The sequence below is a fragment of the Syngnathoides biaculeatus genome, chromosome 6 (assembly GCF_019802595.1).
Source record: "Syngnathoides biaculeatus isolate LvHL_M chromosome 6, ASM1980259v1, whole genome shotgun sequence".
NCBI classification, from domain to species: domain Eukaryota; kingdom Metazoa; phylum Chordata; class Actinopteri; order Syngnathiformes; family Syngnathidae; genus Syngnathoides; species Syngnathoides biaculeatus.
In genome coordinates this window covers 28,437,863-28,458,614 of record NC_084645.1, presented here as the reverse complement: position 1 = coordinate 28,458,614, position 20,752 = coordinate 28,437,863, and the positions used below count along the sequence as shown (strand labels likewise).

The 20,752-nt window shown below is 40.7% G+C and overlaps 1 protein-coding gene across 2 annotated transcripts in view; it reads right to left on the bottom strand.

Moving 5' to 3' along the window:
- Positions 1–366: 366 nt before the first annotated feature.
- Positions 367–20,752, bottom strand: part of kitlga (kit ligand a) — a 55,594-nt gene continuing 35,208 nt past the window's right edge. Inside the window, exons 2-10 of one of the 2 annotated variants that reach the window (XM_061823154.1) lie at positions 18,290–18,400; positions 16,563–16,619; positions 14,757–14,909; positions 13,773–13,950; positions 10,766–10,825; positions 8,943–9,040; positions 8,172–8,284; positions 7,984–8,038; positions 367–5,025 (exon numbers count right to left, since the gene is read on the bottom strand). In XM_061823154.1, coding sequence (XP_061679138.1) covers positions 8,008–8,038; positions 8,172–8,284; positions 8,943–9,040; positions 10,766–10,825; positions 13,773–13,950; positions 14,757–14,909; positions 16,563–16,619; positions 18,290–18,400 — 801 coding nt within the window. In that variant the 3' untranslated portion in view covers positions 367–5,025; positions 7,984–8,007. The remainder of the gene's footprint in view (positions 5,026–7,983; positions 8,039–8,171; positions 8,285–8,942; positions 9,041–10,765; positions 10,826–13,772; positions 13,951–14,756; positions 14,910–16,562; positions 16,620–18,289; positions 18,401–20,752) is intronic. The other variant, XM_061823155.1, reaches the window with a different exon arrangement.

Sequence of the window (20,752 nt, the reverse complement as noted above, 5' to 3'; positions counted from 1 at the left end):
TGTAGAGTACTGTACATGGTCTGCCACGGGCGGGCCACCGGTTCACGGCGTACGTGGCTTCTTACCCCCCCCCCCCCACAGAGTCAGGGATAGGATAGGGCACCTGCAATCCCTAGTGAGGATAACCGGTAAGGGAATGAATAGATAAATGAATATTAATATTGGCTTTTTCAGATTTATTCTTAATCTGTTTTGATTTGATATTTGAGATTTAAAAAAAAAAAAAAAAGCATTCAGGACCAGTAGGAACAACAGAATTCTGCAAGCAAGCAAAAGTTCTCCAAAAGAACGCGCCGCTACTTTTTCATTCATTCACAGCTTTCGTCAAAAAAAAAAAAAAAAAAAAAGTCAACGTGTAGGGGGAAGGTGAGGTCGGTCGCGACGAGGGGGGGGGGGGGGGGGGAACCAGGGAACTGTAGCAGTCGCATCTGTGGTCAGAACACTCCAGGATGAACGAGCTCCGATGCTAAGATCATCACAAATGCGCTAAATAGTTTGTGAACACATTGCAAAGGTGAGCAAGAAATCCATTAATTGACAACGATAACATTTCTGTAGAACCGATTATTCATTAATGCTCCCGTTAAGCTTCGGATCAAAATGACCCTTAGTGACGTATACAACTCCGGGCAAAATATAAAAAAAAGAAAAAAAAAAAAAAGGATGAAATGTGTTATGCTGGTTTAACATGCATACTGTATGTCGCTGGTACTATGGTCCAGTTATAAGGTTAATGAACGTATGTTTTGAATGTGACCAAAAAAAAGGATGCAACTTGTTCACTTGTTCACAAAAATTCGTCAAAAAGGTACAAAATGTAAAACAACAAAATTGCTGTGGGTCAAATTGGCCAATGGACCTTTCCGAGCTGTCAATCACTCGTACAATAATAGCCAATCGGATAGCCGCATTGTCTTAATCCCTGGCTTGACACGCCCCTGCCGCCATGTTGTCCCACAAGCAATGCTGGTTGTCAGTAGCGGGCGCTTGGAAAAGTTAATGTCACAAAGAAAATGGTCCTCAGATGCGCAATTCTGATGAAAGATATCCTGCTACCTTACAAGAGGCCCGGTTGATTCATTTTTCAAAGCCTAAAACACATCTGACGAAGTGTCTACGATGGATTAAGGTCCGCGGAAGAGCGCACGTAAAACTATATGTGAACAATAGTAAATAATAACAAAAGTTTGTGAGGCATCAAACGTTTTTGCGTTGATCGGCAACGTTTGACTGTAACTCTGACATTGCGTCACGCTCCGTCCAAAATCTTAATTCCGTGTACGTATCCTTGCGTGAAATAGTTGAGACCTCTCTGTAGAACTCTCTGGGACAACCCTGACGCATTTGGGAAAAAAAACATACCCCGATATTATATACACGATAGAGAATCCAGTTCAAACCTGTTATGTTCAGTTGCCATTTTGGAAGATTGTGGGGCATGGCAACTGTAGCTAAGGGGGGGAGAGCTGAAGATCGCCAGTCGGAACGGTCCATTGTTAAAGTTTGAAATTCAAGGAATTTTCTTAAAAATTCTGATGGCTTTGTTTGTGGTGACCCCCCCCCCCTCCACCCCTCATGCATATGTTGCGCGTCAAATTGATTTCTAGATCATTTAATTCTTATCAGTGCTTAAATATACATTTTGTGAAGTTCTTGGCCCTTTTATGCTGAAATATAAATTAGCCTGTAAACATAATTGCTGCAGAAAAAAAAAATTTAACAGGGGTGGGTCATAACAATCATTTGAAGCAGGAAACGCGAGTTCAGAGCATGTTAAGCGTCCGTCCAATCAAACAAAAGTGACACGGCTACATGTGGACAGAAACACAAAGAGAACTTGATCCATTTGGTGATGATTGAGGATTCTGTTGTCATGGGAATGAAAAATTTTTGATGAGAGATGCATAATAGCGATGTTCCTTAAATCCAAAGAAGCCTCAACCCTCCTTTGACAGTGCCTGTTTCTATTTTGATTTCAATTGTGATTATTTGTGAAAAATAATTTGATTTATAATTGAAAATGCATCCATTTGATTTTGAATTCAAGTCAAAAGTACTGTAATTTCCGGCCTACAAGCTGTGACTTTTTTTCACACGCTTTCAAGCCTGCGGTTAATGCGGTGATGCTGCGCTGGCGTTAGCGCACCTGGTTAGAAGCCTCGGTACACAGAAAGAGTTTAACGCTAGTGTGGTAGAGTTAGCACGGCGCTAGCGTCAGCGCCGTGCTGGCGTTAGCGCACCTGGTTATAAGCCTCGGTACACAGAAAGAGTTTAACGCTAGTGTGGTAGAGTTAGCACGGCGTTAGCGTCAGCGCCGTGCTGGCGTTAGCGCACCTGGTTATAAGCTTCGGTACACAGAAAGAGTTTTGCGCTAGCGTGCCGAAGCTTATAATGAGGTGCGCTCTGTAGGCCAGGAATTACGGTAGATGAGTCATAACTGTTTCATCTTTTGATGACCGACTTTGACTCATGATTTCAAAACTTTTCGAAATTCTGATTGAACATGAAATATAATCCATCCATCCATCCATTTTTCCAAGCGCTTGTCCTCACGAAGGTCGAGGGCAGTCTGAAGCCTATCCCAGCTATCTTTTGGGCGAGAGGCAGGGCACACCCTGAACTGGTCGCCGGCCAGTCGCAGGGCACGTGTGAATAAACATTGACATTCACACCTGGCGGCAATTTAGAGTCTTCAGTTAGCCTGTTAGCATGTTTTTGGGGTGTGGGAGGAAACCGGTGTGCCCGGAGAAAACCCACCCAGGCATGGGGAGAATGTGCAAACTCCACAAGGGCGGAGCCGGGATTTGAACCCCGGTCCTCAGAACTGTGAGGCTGTCGCTCTAACCAGTTGGGCCATCGTACGGCCAATGAGTCAGTACCTGATCATGGATGATTTAAGTTAAATTTGATGAAATGTCAACATATTTTTTTTTAATTAAACTTTTATTTCATATTTATTTACATGAGTTCAATGAGACCAGTAAATACAATATACAATAAATATATATATGTATGTAATGTGTTTGTAACATTTTGAGAATACCTGACACCATCATGGACAATTTTCCCAATTCCTTTTTTTTTTTTTTTTTTACAATTTCAGTAATTAGTATATATATAATTTTTTTTTTTACCATTTTCTGAGCCGCTTATCCTCACAAGGGTCGCGGGGAGTGCTGGAGCCAATCCCAGCTGTCATGGGGCAGGAGGCGGGGTACACCCTCAGCTGGTTGCCACCCAACGTACATTTAATATATATGTTAATGTGTTTGTTTTTCTTTTTACATTTATTTAACATATTTCTTTTAGCATTTTGAATCAAAATTTGGGAGAGAAATTAATATTTAATGTCTAGGCCATTGTCAGGTGAACTTTTTAAATGTCGTTTCCATGAACCACCTTTAAATTAAAATCATTTAACAAATTCTGGATAAAAAAAAAAATGAAATTTTGAATAAACTGCAATATGTTTCCATCCTCTTACACGAATTACAATTTTGAGGCCATAAATCGCCTCCAAAACGTTGCGTTCTGTACCGTGTGCGCGTAAATCCGAAACGCCGACTCGTGTTTTGTGAGTTTTTCTGAGCGCCGTTCGTTTTGGGCGCACCAGGGGAAGTGGAAGCAAATGGATGGCTGGAAGGATGAAGACGTCTGCTGTTCGTTCGCCCCACGGCAGCCTCCCAGAGTCGACGTTTTATACGGTTAGCCTCCTCTGCCGCTACGATAATTGACGTAGCTTTTCGGCTTTGACGGGAGTCAGACCGTTTACTTGTGACTCAAAGGCAACATTTTATCAAAAAATAGGGAAAAAAAAAGAAAAAAGGAGGGTGTTTTGTGTGTTTTTTTTTTTTGTTTCAACCATGTACATCATTCGGCTAATGCTAGGCTAAAGGCGCGAACGAGTGTTCCTGACCCCTTTATTTCATAGTTAGCATATCAGCTTAGCTTGCGTTTGAATACAGTGGAACCTCCAAAGCGGCATTCCAAGTCCAGCTAGCGAGCGAGCGAGCGTCAAAGGACCGAAGAAGAATATAACAGGTTAGCGACGCCTCGTCCAGAAGCAGCAAGACAGCAGATTGCGCAGCGACAATAACGAAGCCAAAAGCGCGCTAGCATCCACGCTCGCGCTACAACTGCCTTCTGTAGCCTCGTTCCTTTATCGTCACACCGCATATTGTTTCAACAGTTAGACGCAGTAAAGATTATTTACATTTTTTTTCTCCTACAGGCATTGCTTTAAACTATAAAATGAAGTTAACGTCTTTTTTTATGCTATGATATGACTTAAAGAGCCTGTAAAATTAATTTTCAAAATAGATGATACTGAAGATAATTGGTGCAAACGTGCAAAAGACGGAGAACCTGACATTTATTTTCACTCTACAGGGGACTTACCAGCTGTTATGAAAAGCCAAAAGTGTTCAACGCGTTCATTTTATGATACCATATTTGCACTTGCAAAAGTGTTTTGAAGGTTCCACCGTACGCCAAAGTATTCCGTTTCCCTGTGTCATGTGATTTTTTTTTTTTTCCCCGACCCGCGCCTTAACCCGACAGTCCCGCGTAGCTCCTCGGCGGAATGTGTGGCAATAAATAAATATAGATCATACAAGACCCACAAAGGGGGACCAAAATAGAGATGATGATCTTGAAGGGAAGAAGGGAGGACATCCAGTGAGTGGAGGGAACTGGGGGAACTGGGGGGACGGGGGGGTGCCGTTGACGTGGTTACAATCTGGCGTTTTCATCCTTTTGCTTGAAGTTTATGACAAGGCCAGAAAGTGCAGGAAGAAGAAATATTGGGTGGGGACGCGGATTTCTAAACGAGAACATCCTTGTTGCTTTCTCGCTCCTCAATCAACGAACAAAGGCTTAAAGCGAAAAGGGGAAAGCGTATCGGTACAGTAGAAAGGTCGGTGGTGGTCGTGGGGGGATACGGTGGTCGTAGTTGGTGCCCATCGAAGAGAGAGAGAGCAGTCTTTGTTTCTTTTGTTTTTCTCTATGGAATGTCATTTTCATCACCTGGAAAGTCACACACACAAATATTATCATTAGAGATAATGCAACAAGAATAAATCACCCCAAATTCTAAATAAATTCTGCATGTTAAAATCCCATAAAACTACCATAAACTATATAAAAGTGTCACTGTGCACTTAAAAAAAAAATCTTCAATCAGATAAAAGATGTGTAAATAAAATGAACATCAGTCCCTCAAAAATTTTATAATTTCAATTAAATACACCATAAAACATCACCAAAGGTGTGCAGGTTAAAATGAATTTTGCATGAATCCATTAAAGGTTACTGAAATACTTTGCATAAAAGTTGCGCTGGATCAAAGGAAATTGCTAGAAATCCCACAAAAATTCTGCAGTTTAAAAAAAAAATCTTGAATCAGATCAAAGATGTGGAAATAAAATGAACATGTGTCCCTCAAAAATTGTATCATTTCAATTAAATACGCCGTAAATCATCTCAAAGGTGTGCAAGTTAAAAGGAATTTTGCATGAATCCATTAAAGGTTACTGAGAAACATTGCATAAATGTTGCGCTGGATCAAAGAAAATTGCTAGAAATCCCATAAAAATTCCACAGTTCAGAAAAAAAAACGGCTGGCCTAAATTCCTGGAAAGTCACACTGATTCTAAAAATAGATGACTGTAAATCCCGCAGGTGGAAGACGATACTAAAATCTTTTAAAAAATCTGCACGTTAAAATGAGACACAAATCCCATAAAACTACCGTAAACCATATAAAAGTGTCACTTTTGACTTAAAAAAAAAATCTTAAATCAGATAAAAGAAGTGTCAAGAAAATGAACAATCCCTCAAAAATTGTACAGGATCAATTAAATATGCCGTAAAACATCACCAAAGGTGTGCAGGTTAAAATGAATTTTGTATGAATCCATTAAAGGTTACTGAGAAACATTGCATAAATGTTGCGCTGGATCAAAGAAAATTGCTAGAAATCCCATAAAAATTCCGCAGTTAAAAAAAAAATCTCGAATCAGATAAAAGATGTGAAAATACAATGAACACCAGTCCCTCAAAAATGGTATAATTTCAATTAAATACACTGTAAATCATCTCAAAGGTGTGCAAGTTAAAATGAATTTTGCATGAATCCATTAAAGGTTACTGAAATACTTTGCATAAAAGTTGCGCTGGGTCAAAGGAAATTGCTATAAATCCCATAAAAATTCTACAGTTAAGAAAAAAAACGGCTGGCCTAAATTCCTGGAAAGTCACACTGATTCTAAAAAAGATGACTGTAAATCCCTCAAAAATTGTGCAGGGTGAAAAAAAACCGAACACGAAGCCCCGAAAAGTTCAATTAAGATGACAAGAAATACAGGGAGTCCTCAGGCTAAGACGGTCGCGACCCGAAACAACGCCCGTCCCCCGTCCGCCATTTTGTCTGGCTCACGCTTGTCCGTGTTTTTGCGCCGGGAGTATCTTCGCATTTTTCGCCCTCCTTTTTTCGACGTTATCGCCCCAAAGAAGAAAGCCGTGTCTGTTAGTAATACTTTTAAGTAATACACGATTCAACAGAACGCCGGTGTATTTATGTACAACCACGAGTGTTAGCGGTCGCTTGCTAGGCTAAAAAACATTTTGTTGTCAGCTTGCGAGCTGCATCGTATTAAAAATACGTGAACGCTCCTCAAAAAATTCTTGAACAGACTTCCTCGCCCAAGCACCAGTGATGAGCACCACACGTTTATCCTCATTTTATTATTTGTTTTTTTTCTCTCTCACATAATTCTTTGTTGTCGTCCCTGTCGTGGTACCTGTAACTATAAAGGACTCTTCGAGTTAAGACGGTCTCGACCAAAGCCATTTCGACTTCACAACGCTTGTCCCCTGTCCGCCATTTTGTCTGGCTAATGCTTGTCCGTGTTTGTGCGCCGGGAGTATTTTCGCAGTTTTCGCCCTCCTTTTTTCGACATTATCGCCCCGAAGAAGAAAGCTGTGTCTTTTAGCAACGCTTCTGCGGCCAAAAGAAAATCCATAAACATGGAAACGAAGCTCAAGATCATAAAAAGATTGGAGAAAGGAGAGACGCCAACACCACCGAGGGTTCAGTCGGTCAACCGTGGTGACAATTGTTAAAGACAAACCCCGTATTTTCGCGCACGTGAAGGGTTCCGTTCCGATGTCGGATACAATGATCGCAAAAACCAGGTTCTTTGATTGAGGACCAGGTTCCCCTTCTTCTTCTCCATCCACCTCTCAGCAGTCATGCTAAGTACATCATCTTATTTATTTCAATGTATTTGTTTTTTTTTTTTTTTTTACAAAGTATTTTGATCTAAATTCAGATTTTCACGGTGGAATCCGACTTAAGTCGAAATTTTAGTGAAGTCGCTACTGTAGGAACGGATCTCAGTCGCTGACCGAGGACTCCCTGTCCTCCCAAAAAATTGAAAGGGTTAACACAAGACGACCGCAAAACTTGCGCTGGTTCAAATAAGATTATCTTGGAAAAAATTTCGGTTCAAAAAAAGATGGCCGTAAATCTCAGTCGTTTTCAAAATGTCGTCAGAAAAATACCGTAAACTCCTTGTGACTATTAATCCCGAAAATAAAATAAATAAAAACATCGTAAATCTTCCAGAAGTTGCAGATGTTAAAACACGCCAGCGCTAAGTGACGCGAGTTTTTAAAGAGACAAATGAAAATTGATCAAAAATGTGCGCTTATTCAAAGAAAATGCCCATAAATCTCCTTCAAACAGCATGACCATAAAGTTCTAATACTTCTAATATTTCTAAACAGATGCACAGATGAAAATCCGACAAGTGTAAATGTCTGAAAAGTTCTCCTGGTTAAAACGAGACGATGTGCAATTTGAAATTCCAGTTAGAAATGAAATTATAACAAAATGATGGTCACCCTCCCGACTTGGAACTGCGCATTGCTGACCCAAATGTGAGCAAATGGTGCAAACGGAGGGCGATAAAAATGTCTTACCGACTCAAGCGGTTGTTGGCTTCATTACACAGTTTCGATCACGGTCAGCTTGTTTCTGGGTCGAGGGAAACAAAACAAAACGGGGAAAAAAAGAAGAAGAAGAGCGTCAGACGCGATGGGAAAAAAAGAGTCAGGATTGGGTTTTTCTCAACAAACGAGAACAAAAAACAGAAACGGTCAAAACGTACTTTTCTGTGATTTGGGCCTCTAGCGGGGGCGCGCTCCCTTCTGTTCCCGCGAAGAGGACGCCTTCCCCGCGAGTTTGCGGAAAATCTTGGCTGCTCCGTCGCGACCTGAGCTGCTGGACGGCAGGACGGGAAATCGTCACCCAAACTTCAGCGCGATCTCCGCCGCGGTAAATTCCGGGGAAGCCATTGGCTCCTAATTCATTTTCAATCCTTCCATTTTCTTAGCTGCTTATCCTCATTAGTGTCGCGGGGACTGCTGGAGCCTATCCCAGCTGTCAACGGGCACGAGCCGGGACACACCCTGAACTGGTAGCCAGCCAGCCAATCGGAAGGCACATCGAGACAAGCAGCCGCACTCACAATCAAACCAGGGGGCAATTTAGAGTGTCCAATTAATCCATCCACCCATTTTCTTTGCCGCTTACCCTCACAAGGGTCACGGGAGCGCTGGAGCCGATCCCAGCTGTCAGCGTACACCCTGAACTGGTCGTAGGGTTAGACATCGAGACAAACAGCCGCACTCACAATCACACCTGTGTGCAATTTAGAGTGTCCGATTAATGTTGGATGTTTTTGGGATGTGGGAGGAAACCGGAGTGCCCAAAGAATACCCACGTAGGCACGGGGAGAACATCCAAACTCCGCACAGGCGGGGGGCGGGATTGAATCCGGGACCTCAGAACTGTGAGGCCAATGCTTTACCGGCTGCGCCACCGTGCCGCCATTAATTAAACTAAAAGAAGGAAAAAATAAAGGACAAACGTGACTCACCTTCCATACGAGCAGCAGGATGAGAGCCAGGAACGGAATAAAGAGTAAAGACAAGAGACTTCGCTCCACAACCTCCGGAAGCAGACGCGCTCCATGATCTGTGCCAAAAAACGTCAAAACGATCAAAACGGCGGCAACTTGGACAAAAAAAAAAAATCAACATCAACGGCGGCAAAAACACGATACACGACATAAACGACTCCATCCATGAGCACTACACAAACAATGACAACCACGTCAGCAAAAACAAAGCAAAGCGCAAACATCAGCAACAAAGTCGGAACGCAGACGGAACTGAGCTTGTTGCCAAATCTGGAACAAGCATCTCTTTATGTATATTTCACATTCATATGTCATAACCATACTTGAAATCCTAATTTCATTGCTTCAGTCTTGTTTGAAACCCAAACCCAGGCTTGAAACCACATTTTGAAAAGACGATCCTGGGCCAAAACCCGACATTCAAATTCAAAGACAAAACTTAGACACCCTGGCATAAAACGCAATTTGAAACCAGGCTTGAAATCGTAATTTCCATCCATCCATTTTCTTTTGTCGCTTAGCCACACAAGGGTCACGGGGAGTGCTGGAGCCTATCCCAGCTGTCAGCGGGCAGGAGGCGGGGTACAACCTGAACTGGTTGCCGGCCAATCGCAGGGCACATCAAGACAAGCAGCTTCACTCACAATCACACCTTGGGGATATTTAGGGTGTTCAATTAATCCATCCATCCATCCATTTTCTTTGCCGCTTAGCCTCACAAGGGTCACAGGAGTGCTGAAGCCTATCCCAGCTGTCGACGGGCAGGAGGCAGAGTACACCCTGAACTGGTCGCCAGCCAATCGCAGGGCACATGGAGACAAACAGCCGCACTCACAATCACACCTACGGGCAATTTAGAGTGTCCAATTAATGTCGCACGTTTTTGGGATGTGGGAGGAAACCGGAGTGCCCAGAGAAAAGCCACGTAGGCACGGGGAGAACATGCAAAGTCCCACACAAGCGGGTCAAGGATTGAACCCGGGTCCTCAGAACGCTTTACAAGCTGATCCACCGCGCTGCCCATATTTGAAACCATCCTTTGAAACTGACCCTCACCCTAAAGCACGACTCTAATAACCAAAACTGGACTCGAAACTTCACTTTGAAACCATCAACCCGGCTTCCAGTATTAGAAAAACAAAAGTTTCGAGGCCACTTGGGGACAAATCGGTTTGGAGCTAACCTCGTGGTCTCATGTCATATAACTCTTCTTCATAAGAACTTTCAAGTTTTATTGTTTTCAGTTTGCCAGTATGTTTATATAAAATGACAAAAAAAAAAAAAACACCCCAAAATTTTGTTATTTTGCTGGTCCAAAAAAAACACCCACTTGAGTTTTAATCTCGCAAACATGATCCTTATGATCATTTACGCGTGAAACCGTCCCCCTGACCTGTAAATCAGTTCCTGTGACATTTTTACACGCAACGGAGCGTAATTGTTCCGTCTCGCTCAGCTGATGACTTTTTACATAAGTATGATTCATCCCGTTTCATTTTCATCTTATTTCACATGACAGCTTAAAAGGTTACAAAATGGTAGCGGGCCACGGTGAGTCGCGAGGCTCCGGGACAATAAATCCATCACGGGGGAGGAATTTCAAAAGCGGTGCGGACGGGACCAAAATGTTCCCAAAAGATCTGTCGAGCAGACCAGCTGGACTCGTTTCACGGCTCCGCGCTGGCAATCGCGCTCGCGCTTCAAACGCGCTCGTAGACGCCGTCTCGACGTGGGAAGAACGGAAGAGACTGAAAAGAAAAGAAAAGAAAAGAAAAACGTACGTGTTTGGCAGCCTGTGGACGCGTCGCACTCTGAGCTTTTATTGCTGGACGACGGCAATTCTGAAACAAGCACAAAGATTTATGGATGTCAAATAAATGTAAACACAGTGGTGCAAAATCATAAATCGCAAATCATACTTCTCTCCCAATTGTACTCATTAAAAGCAAACATTCATGGCATTGTTCAATAGGATGTAAAAACAAAAAACAATCGTGCTCGTCCTTTTGGTGCTGCTTTCCCTCGAACCGGTATAACCACACTCATAGACACTTGAGAAATAGATTCACAACTGACTCAGTAGCCTGCAGTAATATTAAGAATAAGGGATGTATTGTATGTATTTATTATGAGTACTGTTTAGAAATATCGTCTGTCTACATTTTGTGTTTGTGTTTGTTTTTCCGTCGCTTGCCGCGTGACAACCCCGCGACACCTATACTATTCGATACAAGCTGTCTACGGGATTTTGCATTGTTTGTTAGCGTTAAGCTAAACGGCCAAAACTCAAATAAAAGGCATGTGATTGTTTTAAATACACAACAATTACCGGTAATCGTCTTAAATTTATGTTTAGTATGAAGTGTTTACGTGGAAGTGCCAATCATCAGCTCAAATCATCTTTAATGACGAATTGACGCTATTGCTGCTAGCTATTACTGCTAGCTATTGCTGCGCCATTTTCTTTTCCTTTCGCCTTGTCCCGTTAGGGGTCGCCACAGCGTGTCATCTTTTTCCATCTAAGCCTATCTCGTGCATGTTCCTCTCCAACACCCACTGCCCTCATGTCCTCCCTCACAACATCCATCAACCTTTTCTTTGGTCTTCCTCTCGCTCTTTTGCCTGGCAGCTCCATCCTCAGCACCCTTCCGCCAATACAGTCACTCTCTCACCTCTGGACATGTCCAAACCATCCACGTCTGCTCTCTCGAGCCTTGTCTCCAAAACATCCAACTTTGGCTGTCCCTCTAATGAGCTCATCTCTAATCCTATCCAACAAGAACCTCAACATCTTCATTTCAGCTACCTCCAGTTCTGCTTCCTGTTGTGTCTTCAGAGCCACCGTCTCTAATCCGTACATCACGGCCGGCCTCACCACTGTTTTGTAAACTTTACCCTTCATCCTAGCGGAGACTCTTCTGTCACATAACACACCAGACACCTTCCGCCAGCTGTTCCGCCCCGCTTGGACCCTTTTCTTCACTTCCTTACAACATTCTCCATTGCTTTGTACTGTGACCCCAAGTATTTGAAGTCATCCACCCTCGCCATCTCTTCTCCCTGGAGCTTCACTCTTTCCCCTCCGCCCCTCACATTCATGCCCATATATTCTGTTTCATGGTCCAAGGGGAATCCAGTCTAACCTCATCTGTCAGCCTATCCATTACCACCGCAAACACGAAGGGGCTCAGAGCGGATCCCTGATGCATTCCCACCACCACCACCTTAAATTCTTCTGACACACCTACGGCATATCTCACCGCTGTTCTGCTGCCCTCGTACATGTCCTGTACTATTCTGACATATTTCTCCCCCACACCGGACTTGCGTATGCAGTACCACAGTTCCTCTCTTGGTACCCTGTCATAGGCTTTCTCTAGGTCTACAACAGACACAATGTCGCACCTTCTGACCTTCTCTGTACTTTTCCACGAGCATCCTCAAGACAAATAATGCTGCTAGCTAACCCTTTTTTCTGAGGTGAGTTGCGTTCAATGCTACCGCACAGCATTCATCTCAAATTTTTGCGAGTTAAAAAAAAAGCGAAAACAAAATCAGTCAATAGAGGGGAGGTATCTAAAAAATACATACTGTACGTATGTAATATTTTGACAGTAGATGATTTCGCCAGCTGCCGTGAATGAAATCCAACGACGGTGTGAAGGTGTGAAGACGGACGTGACACATTTGTCAACGTCAGCGTTTGACGCCGCACGGCTACAAATACTTGTGCCGACTAACCAGCGAAACGTCAACATTTTATTTGGCCCAGACAAAGTTGCAGTTCTTAAAATAACTTTCCCACACAGCCGAGAAGCACTCGCTGAAAAGTTCAACACAAATGTTCTGGAAAAATATGCCTTTCCAAAAGTCAAGTCGAGGACAGCGGCAGGAAAATATGAACAGATTTCAGATGGCTGAGAAGCTTCACGATTGGCTGGCGGATTGTCACGAGATGACCAACGTAAAAATAAACGTATACAATACGCATACGGTCATAACATGAAAAAATATATATAATAACACGCCCCAAATGTCAGAAATTCCTTCAGTGGTCATTAAGTAGAAGAATTATCGAATTTTCTCAGAATAAACCTGAAATTATGAAGTCAGAGAGTAATGTTTTGTGACAAGAATAAAGTGATCCTACAACGGGGGGGAAAAAAATTGCAAAAGTAAAGCAAAAATTGTGGATTTATGAAAATCAAGTTCTATTATTACAGCAAAACTGTGAAATTGTGGAAAAAAAACTATATTACAGAAAAAAAGGTTCACAAAAATGAAGTCATATTATAACAAAAGCTTGGTTATCTTATGAGAGTAATTTTGTATGCCAGAAAAAAAATTAATGTAATGAAACAAAGTCCTAATATAATGCCAAAAATGGAAAAAGACAAAAAAACATATTAAAATAAAGTGGTAATTTTAAAAAAAATCTTGTTAAAAATGGATAGAATTTTGTTGTATTATAATAAAGTTGTAATATTACAAAACAAAACACAAAATGTCATTGTCAAAAAAGTTGTTAAAAAATGTTACAATAATTCCCCCCCAAAAAAATCATGATAAGAAGGAAGTATGAATAATAAACAATTAATAGCTATTTAATGAAAATGGTCATATTAATGATTACCAAAAGAATAAGATTGTAATTCTATTTAAAATTTACCAGAACAAAATTGGAAAAAAAGGATGGATAAAAATGATCTTGATGTTCCAATATTTTATAATCTCGTTTTAGTAATATTGCAATTGGAATAAACCAGCAGTACTTTTTGACGCTCAGACCTTTTAAATATTGTTGCGTTTGCGTGCGGGGCGTGCTGGGGCAGGGAGGCGGCTCGCAGTCGTCCGAGTCGTCTGGGTGCTGCGCACTCGCCAGGAACGTGGACACGAACTCAAAGTACTGCTCCGTGGGCCACCGCTCCTCGTGGTAGTGGCACTCAAAGTCGTACATCACGGCCTCCTGCTCAAGCCCCCCACCCCCCCCCCAAAAAATTAAAATTATATTTAGCATTTTTACATCTGAGGCATGTAGAAAGTAGTAAACTAGTTTTCTCATTCTTTTTTGTATATCATGCATAATTAAATCTGACACCGCAATTTATAATATGTTATAAATGGTTAAAATATCAGCGCAAAAATACAAACAAAAGTGTATTTCTATGAATATTTGTAATTACTGTTTTTACAACCAATATTTAATAAAGTGAAGACAAAAAATGTCAAGGTCAGCAAACTAGTTTACTCTCACAATAATTGATTTTTTATGTCATTAAACTATGCTAAACATATACACCAAATTATTGATTCGGAAATATTCTTTTGTCTGATCATAATAAATGAATGACCCAAAAATGTTATGACAACACTAACAATGCAGTCCAAAAATTTATTTATTCTCATTTTATTCTCCAGCACACATTAGGGGTATAATTAACGTCATATTCATAACGTTAACCAATTATTCCTTCTTCCAATATATTTAGAAAATAATTCAATTATTATTTAGCAATCATGACTATTTTATTTCATTTATTATGTATATTTACTTTACAATTATGAGCATGTCCACACTTGTTTATTTGAATTTTCTTTTCTTCTACCGTTGGAGTCCATGAATTAGTTTTTTGACATTTTCCAGGTAAACGTATACACAAAGTATTTTTTTATTTTTATGAATTTACAAAGACATCAATAAAACGATGGATAATGGTGGATACAATCCAATAAAAGCGTGTGTAGAAAAGGCGAAAGGGGAGCAGTTCTCACCACGGAGCCCATGTTGAGCCGCAGTTCTTGGAGCATTTGGATAAATATGCTAATGTCTTTTCTGTTGGACGAAATGTTGCCGAACTTGTGCGCTAAGTCTTGTAAACTCTCCTCCAGGTAGAAGACGTTGAGCTTGACCCAGCACATCCCACCCTGGCAACAAATTACAAATTTCAAACAACAACTCAAACTTTGTCATCCCGATGCCATTTTGTGCCTGACGCATTAAAACTTTTTAAAGTAGCATCACAACATGACAACATTTCTGTTAATATATTGAGATTAATCTCCTCTTCTGAAACATTTTTTGGTGTAATGTTATGATTTTTTTTTTTTTTGACATAACACGACAAACTTATTTTTCTCTCAAATGAACACATTATTTCAACGTAATATTCAGACTTTGAGGTCCAACCATTGCAACATTTTATACATAAAAAATGGCAGATTACGACTTTACTACATTTTTAACCCTTTTTGTGCAATTATTACAAATGTATTTTCATTACATTAATATTGCATTACATGATATGATTTATTTCTGCAACATTTTTTTCTCTTATTAGTATATAAGATTATATCTTTTCAACCCTAATATAACGACTCTTCACTTGTAACATTACAACATTTTTTTTTACATAATATTCTGAATTTATTTTGGTGTTATAATTTACTTGCATTACACGATATGATTTATTTCTGCAACATTTTTTTTCGCTTATTAGTATACAAGATTATATATTTTCAACCCTAATATAATGACTCTTCACTTGTAACATTATAACTTTTTTTTTTTTACATAATATTCAGAATTTATTTTGGTGTTATAATTTACTTGGATTACACGATATGATTTATTTCTGCAACATTTTTTCTCTTATTAGTATATAAGATTATATCTTTTCAACCCTAATATAACGACTCTTCACTTGTAACGTTACAACTTTTTTTTTTTTTTACATAATATTCAGAATTTATTTTGGTGTTATAATTTACATCACTATTTTTTTGAATTACCATAGCATTACACTTTTTTGTCATATAGTTGTAACTTCCTATTCTCCTCTTCTGAATATTACCGCAATCCCTGTTTATTAAATTAAAACTTTGCAAACAAATTTTATTATTGTCTCATAAGATTGCAATTTTTAATTTCAGGTCATTTCTTCTTGTAACTACCATTTTTTCTTTTATTTTACAATACTGTTTTAAAATGACAACTTTTAATCCTAACCATCATTGTTTCCCTCTAATATTATTCTAATATTTATTCCCATAAAAATGAAATTTTTCTGACATATCTGACTTTAGTTTCCTAATTCTTGTAAATCTTTAAAAACACCACGACTTTATTCTCATGACATGACAAAATTTCAGAATATTATTTCTCCATTCTTGGAATATGACCAAATGTTATTATAGCATCATGGCTTTATGCTCCCAAAATTTTAACATAGTAATATTGTGTTTCCTCATTCATGTGGCTGACTTTTTTGGGGGAATATTATTTTTTTAAATTCTAAATACGTAAAAATTTTATCACAATACTTCTATTCTCCTAACATTTCAACTTTTTTTCTTCTTCCCTGAGCTATTCTTGACGTATTCCAACATTTGTTTTATTTTATTTTAGTCTGCGGGATCCTTTTGATGTCATGTGAAATTTTTTTTAGAAGCGTTTGGGACCAAGTTTGCATCACACATGTGCGACATTCAACACAAAGTTGCCCGCCAACGTTCAAAAGTCACTCAAAGCTTTCAGTGATGGGGGCAGGGGTAAAAATAAAACAAAATAAAAATTCTTACCTCTTCCTTTGGAACGTAATGTACAGGAATTTTGTAGTCTTTGGGAATATTATGTTTCTGCGGAAAGGCAACAAGAAACAGACAAGGCGAGCGTTAAATGCAAAGCCAAAAGCAGACTTTGAGGCAGACAAGCGGAATTCTTTTGAAGTAGCGAACGTCGAAGCCTTCGTGCAACTAATTACTGTACAGTACGCTACCTCGTATGTTGTGGTTTGGTGGCTCAAAAGGAACAATGCACAATAAAAATCCAGATGTTTTCCGTTAGCTGTGTAATACTCTCAACTTGCAGTTTTCATTGTCTCTTGGAAAACATTTTTTTTTTCTAAATCCCTAAAAATACGTCTTTTTTTTTTTTTTTTTTTTTACGAGGGTTAAGGTCAGGGTTGAATTTCCTCTGAATAAAATCAAATTATATTTTGGAAACAGTTATGTTACGATTGAAAAGGCGAGATAATATCAGCAATAAAGTTTTACCCTTACCAAACAAAAAAAAAGGCTTAAAAGCAGAAATGAAATGGCAAAAAGTGAGGCTAATTTTATGAGAGGAAGTGATGAAATTCAGAAAAGAAAAAACATGAAATTTAAGAAGAAGGAGGCAATAAAATTTTAAAGAAGTCCAAAATGATTAAAAACAAAAAATTAAGTCAGATCATTAAAAAAAAAGGTGCCAGAATAAAAATTTGAAATTGTGGGATAAAGTTTTCATTTTTTACAATTTTTTTTTTTTTTTTTTACCATCCATCCGTTATCTGAGCCTCTTATCCTCACAAGGGCCACAGGGAGTGCTGGAGCCTATGCCAGCTGTCAACAGGCAGGAGGCGGGTTACACCCTCAACTGATTGCCAGCCAATCGCAGGGCACACCCAGACAGACATAAGCCGCACTCACAATCACACCGAGGGGCAATTTAGAGTGTCCAATTAATGTTGCATGTTTTGGGGATGTGGGAGGAAACCGCAGTGCCTGGAGAAAACCCCCACAAGCACGGGGAGAACACGCAAACTCCACATAGGTGGGGCCGGGATTTGAACCCCGGTTGTCAGAGCCGTGAGGCTGTCGCTCTAACCAGTTGCTTCACCGTGCCACCAAATATCAATGTGTGTGTACTGTATATGAATATGTTGTAACAGGAGGAAGTAGGAGGAAAATAAAATAAAATAATATTACAAATTAATTAATAAGGTCAGCACGGTGGAGGAGCCTGAAAGTGTTGGCCTCACAGTTCTGTGGACCGGGGTTGAACTCCCAGCCCCACCTATGTAGAGTTTGCATGTTCTCCCCGTGCTTGCGTGGGTTTTCTCCGGGCACTCCGGTTTCTTCCCATATCCCCAAAAAACCCACCATAAATTGGACCCTCTAAATTGCCCCTAGTTGTGATTGTGAGTGTGACTGCTGTTTGTCTCTATCTGCTCTGCGATTGGCTGGCGACCAGTTTAGGGTGTACCCTTGCTTCCTGCCCGTTTACAGCTGGGATAGGCTCCAGCACTCCCTGCAACCCTTGTGAGGATAAGCGGCTAAGAAAATGGATGGATGCATTAATTAATAACTTACGGTGTGGTATGAAATGAAATGTGTACGGGAATATTCAAAGAATAAATGGAGGAAAAAGGTGTGAAGTTACTGACATGTTTACTTCTTCTGCAAATGTGCAGTATGTACAAAATTGAGCGGAACATGAGTAGGCCGGCGTTGGAAGCGTCTCGGATAGAAGCAACAGTTGTCCTTACCAAAATTGAGAGTCTCGACACGTCATCTGTCACTGGGTTGACGTCAAATTTACTTGAATGCACCCTGAGCGCGATCAGCAGCAGTAAATGGACAAAGACGCGTATCCGAATCTGACAAAAAAACACAAACAAGCAAACAAGTCAGCAGCAAATTAACAGTCACGTGTACTTGGAGTCCATTATGGAATTTTCCAACCTCAGTAAAGGAAAAGACTGCATTCTATTCTTAGAAAGGCAAATAAATATCGGGCTTCGCTCATACTGCGACACACACACATAAAAAAGTTATAAAATAGGGATAAATTGTTATAAGAAGTTGTTGTAGTATAGAAAAAAAAAAAAAACAGTCAAATTGCTACAAGAATAAAATAACGTGATCCACGTCCGGGACGACGCTGAGCACCTCACGGACTGAAGAACTGAAAACAGGACTTTCTACGAAAATGTCATCAATCCAGCCAGGATTTGCTGCGTTGTGACCTGAAGGTCCTCCTCAATCAGAAGAGAAAGGCCTTCAGCTCTGGTGAAACTCAAGTCAGTCAAGTACTCAGGAATCAGCGTGAACCGAAGATCAAACTCCAGCTGCGACGTTAAAAAACTGTTGCGTGGGATGAGAAAAATCGCGAGCACAACCATTGAAGGCCGACAGCAAGGTCGGCGGTTCTCGGGAGAGGGTTCCTTGGCCGAATTGGTTTTTCATGTGACCCCTCCCCCCCTTGTCTCCACAGCAACACCCCCCCATCCCTTTCAGGAAAGACAGCTGGAGAAAATAAAAGGTTCCAGGACCTGATTAGTACTCGGGTCCTGAAGGCTTGTGTCTGCAACATATGGTCAACTTGAGTCTGATGCAGAACAAGATGTCGAAAAAGATGAAAAACACTCCAAAATAGTTAACGGGGATCAAAGAAAGACACCTCATCTGGACTCAACGACCACAGACCTGTTGCACCGACGTCCCAAATCACGGGGATGTCGGAAACTGGGTGAAACACGCACTGGACTCCCTGTGGTTTACCTTAGCGCTGGCAATAACGTCATTGTGCTCACTTGCACCTGAGTGAAAGCCGAGGGACTGACAGAGTCACGTTCTTTGAGTTCTCCAGTGCCTTCACAAGCATCCAAACCTTTTCTGCTGCTTCGGATGGGTCTCTCAACACTCAGTGTCTCCTGGATCACGGACTACCCAACAAACAGGTCCTGGTTTGGGGAGCACCTCGTCGGATTTTGTGATCAGTGGTGTGAAGCACCACAGAGGACTGTTCCGCCTCCATGTCTCTTCACCTTGTGCACTTCGGACTTCCAATACGATTCTGGATCTTGCCATGTGCAGAAGTTCTCGCATGATCATGCGGTGGTGTGCTGTGTTGGGGACGAACAGAAGACTGAATAAAGACAGCTGGTGGGCAACTTGGTGGACTGGTGGGGCCGGAATCTGGTCCTCAACACTAACACAACTAAGGAGCTAATTGTGAGGTTTAAGAAAACCAGGACCGGAATCAGTCAATCACCATCTGGAGGAGATTGAGGGAGTGTTGCAGTACAAGTAGTTGGGAGTACACTTGAAGAACTGGACTGCAATGGAGCAGCACCCTGCCTGTTTAGGAGAAGGAAATGAACAGAGTGTTTTTTCCTGAGAAAGCTCAGATCCTTCAGAGTATGGAACGAGACCTTCTACCAGTCTGTGCTAGCAACTGCCGTCCACTCGCAAGGACAGAAAAAGCACGAAAAAACTCATGAAGAAGGCGGTTGACACCACGGAGAGAAAATGGAGACTTTCGAATCGGTGAGGGACCGGAGATTAGAATCAATTGATAGGAAGTTTTCTCCATCTTGGCCAATCATTCACAACCACTCCAACAGCAAAGTATTTTTTTTTTTGCTTTTTCAAACTGTTTCAGGTTTTTTTTTTAACCATAAACGACGCTTTGTGTCATGTTAAAGCGTTCTGTATTCACCCGTATAACAATTGCACACTGGGTGGACACTGAGAAATCATGTACAGTGTAAGGCGGCGGTTCGAGCCTATTTTTTACAGGTGCTGAAGCACCCCTAAAATGAATCCCTGCACCCGCCCCAAATCTACAGATATGCCTACACATTTCAAATGTACAATCAGCATATTGCAGATGAAGTACACACTATTTGTAATCATGACGCTGCTTGTTTATACATTTTATGCATTATGTGCATGCTTTGAATGCATATTAAAAGTATTTTTTGTTGTTGTTTTTTGCATACAAAATCCTACAGGAATCCTACTATCCTACATTATAATACATTAATGTGTCATTTTATGCAATACTAGTTGTGTTACAATTGGACAATATTTATACTTTTATAATTTATGACTTGTAACTGCCTGACAGGCAACAGATTAAAATCTCAGTTTTCTGTTAGATATGAAATTTCCTGAAACGCCGCATTTGTATTACCCCCCCCCCCCCATTGTTCGTTGCTCCAAGT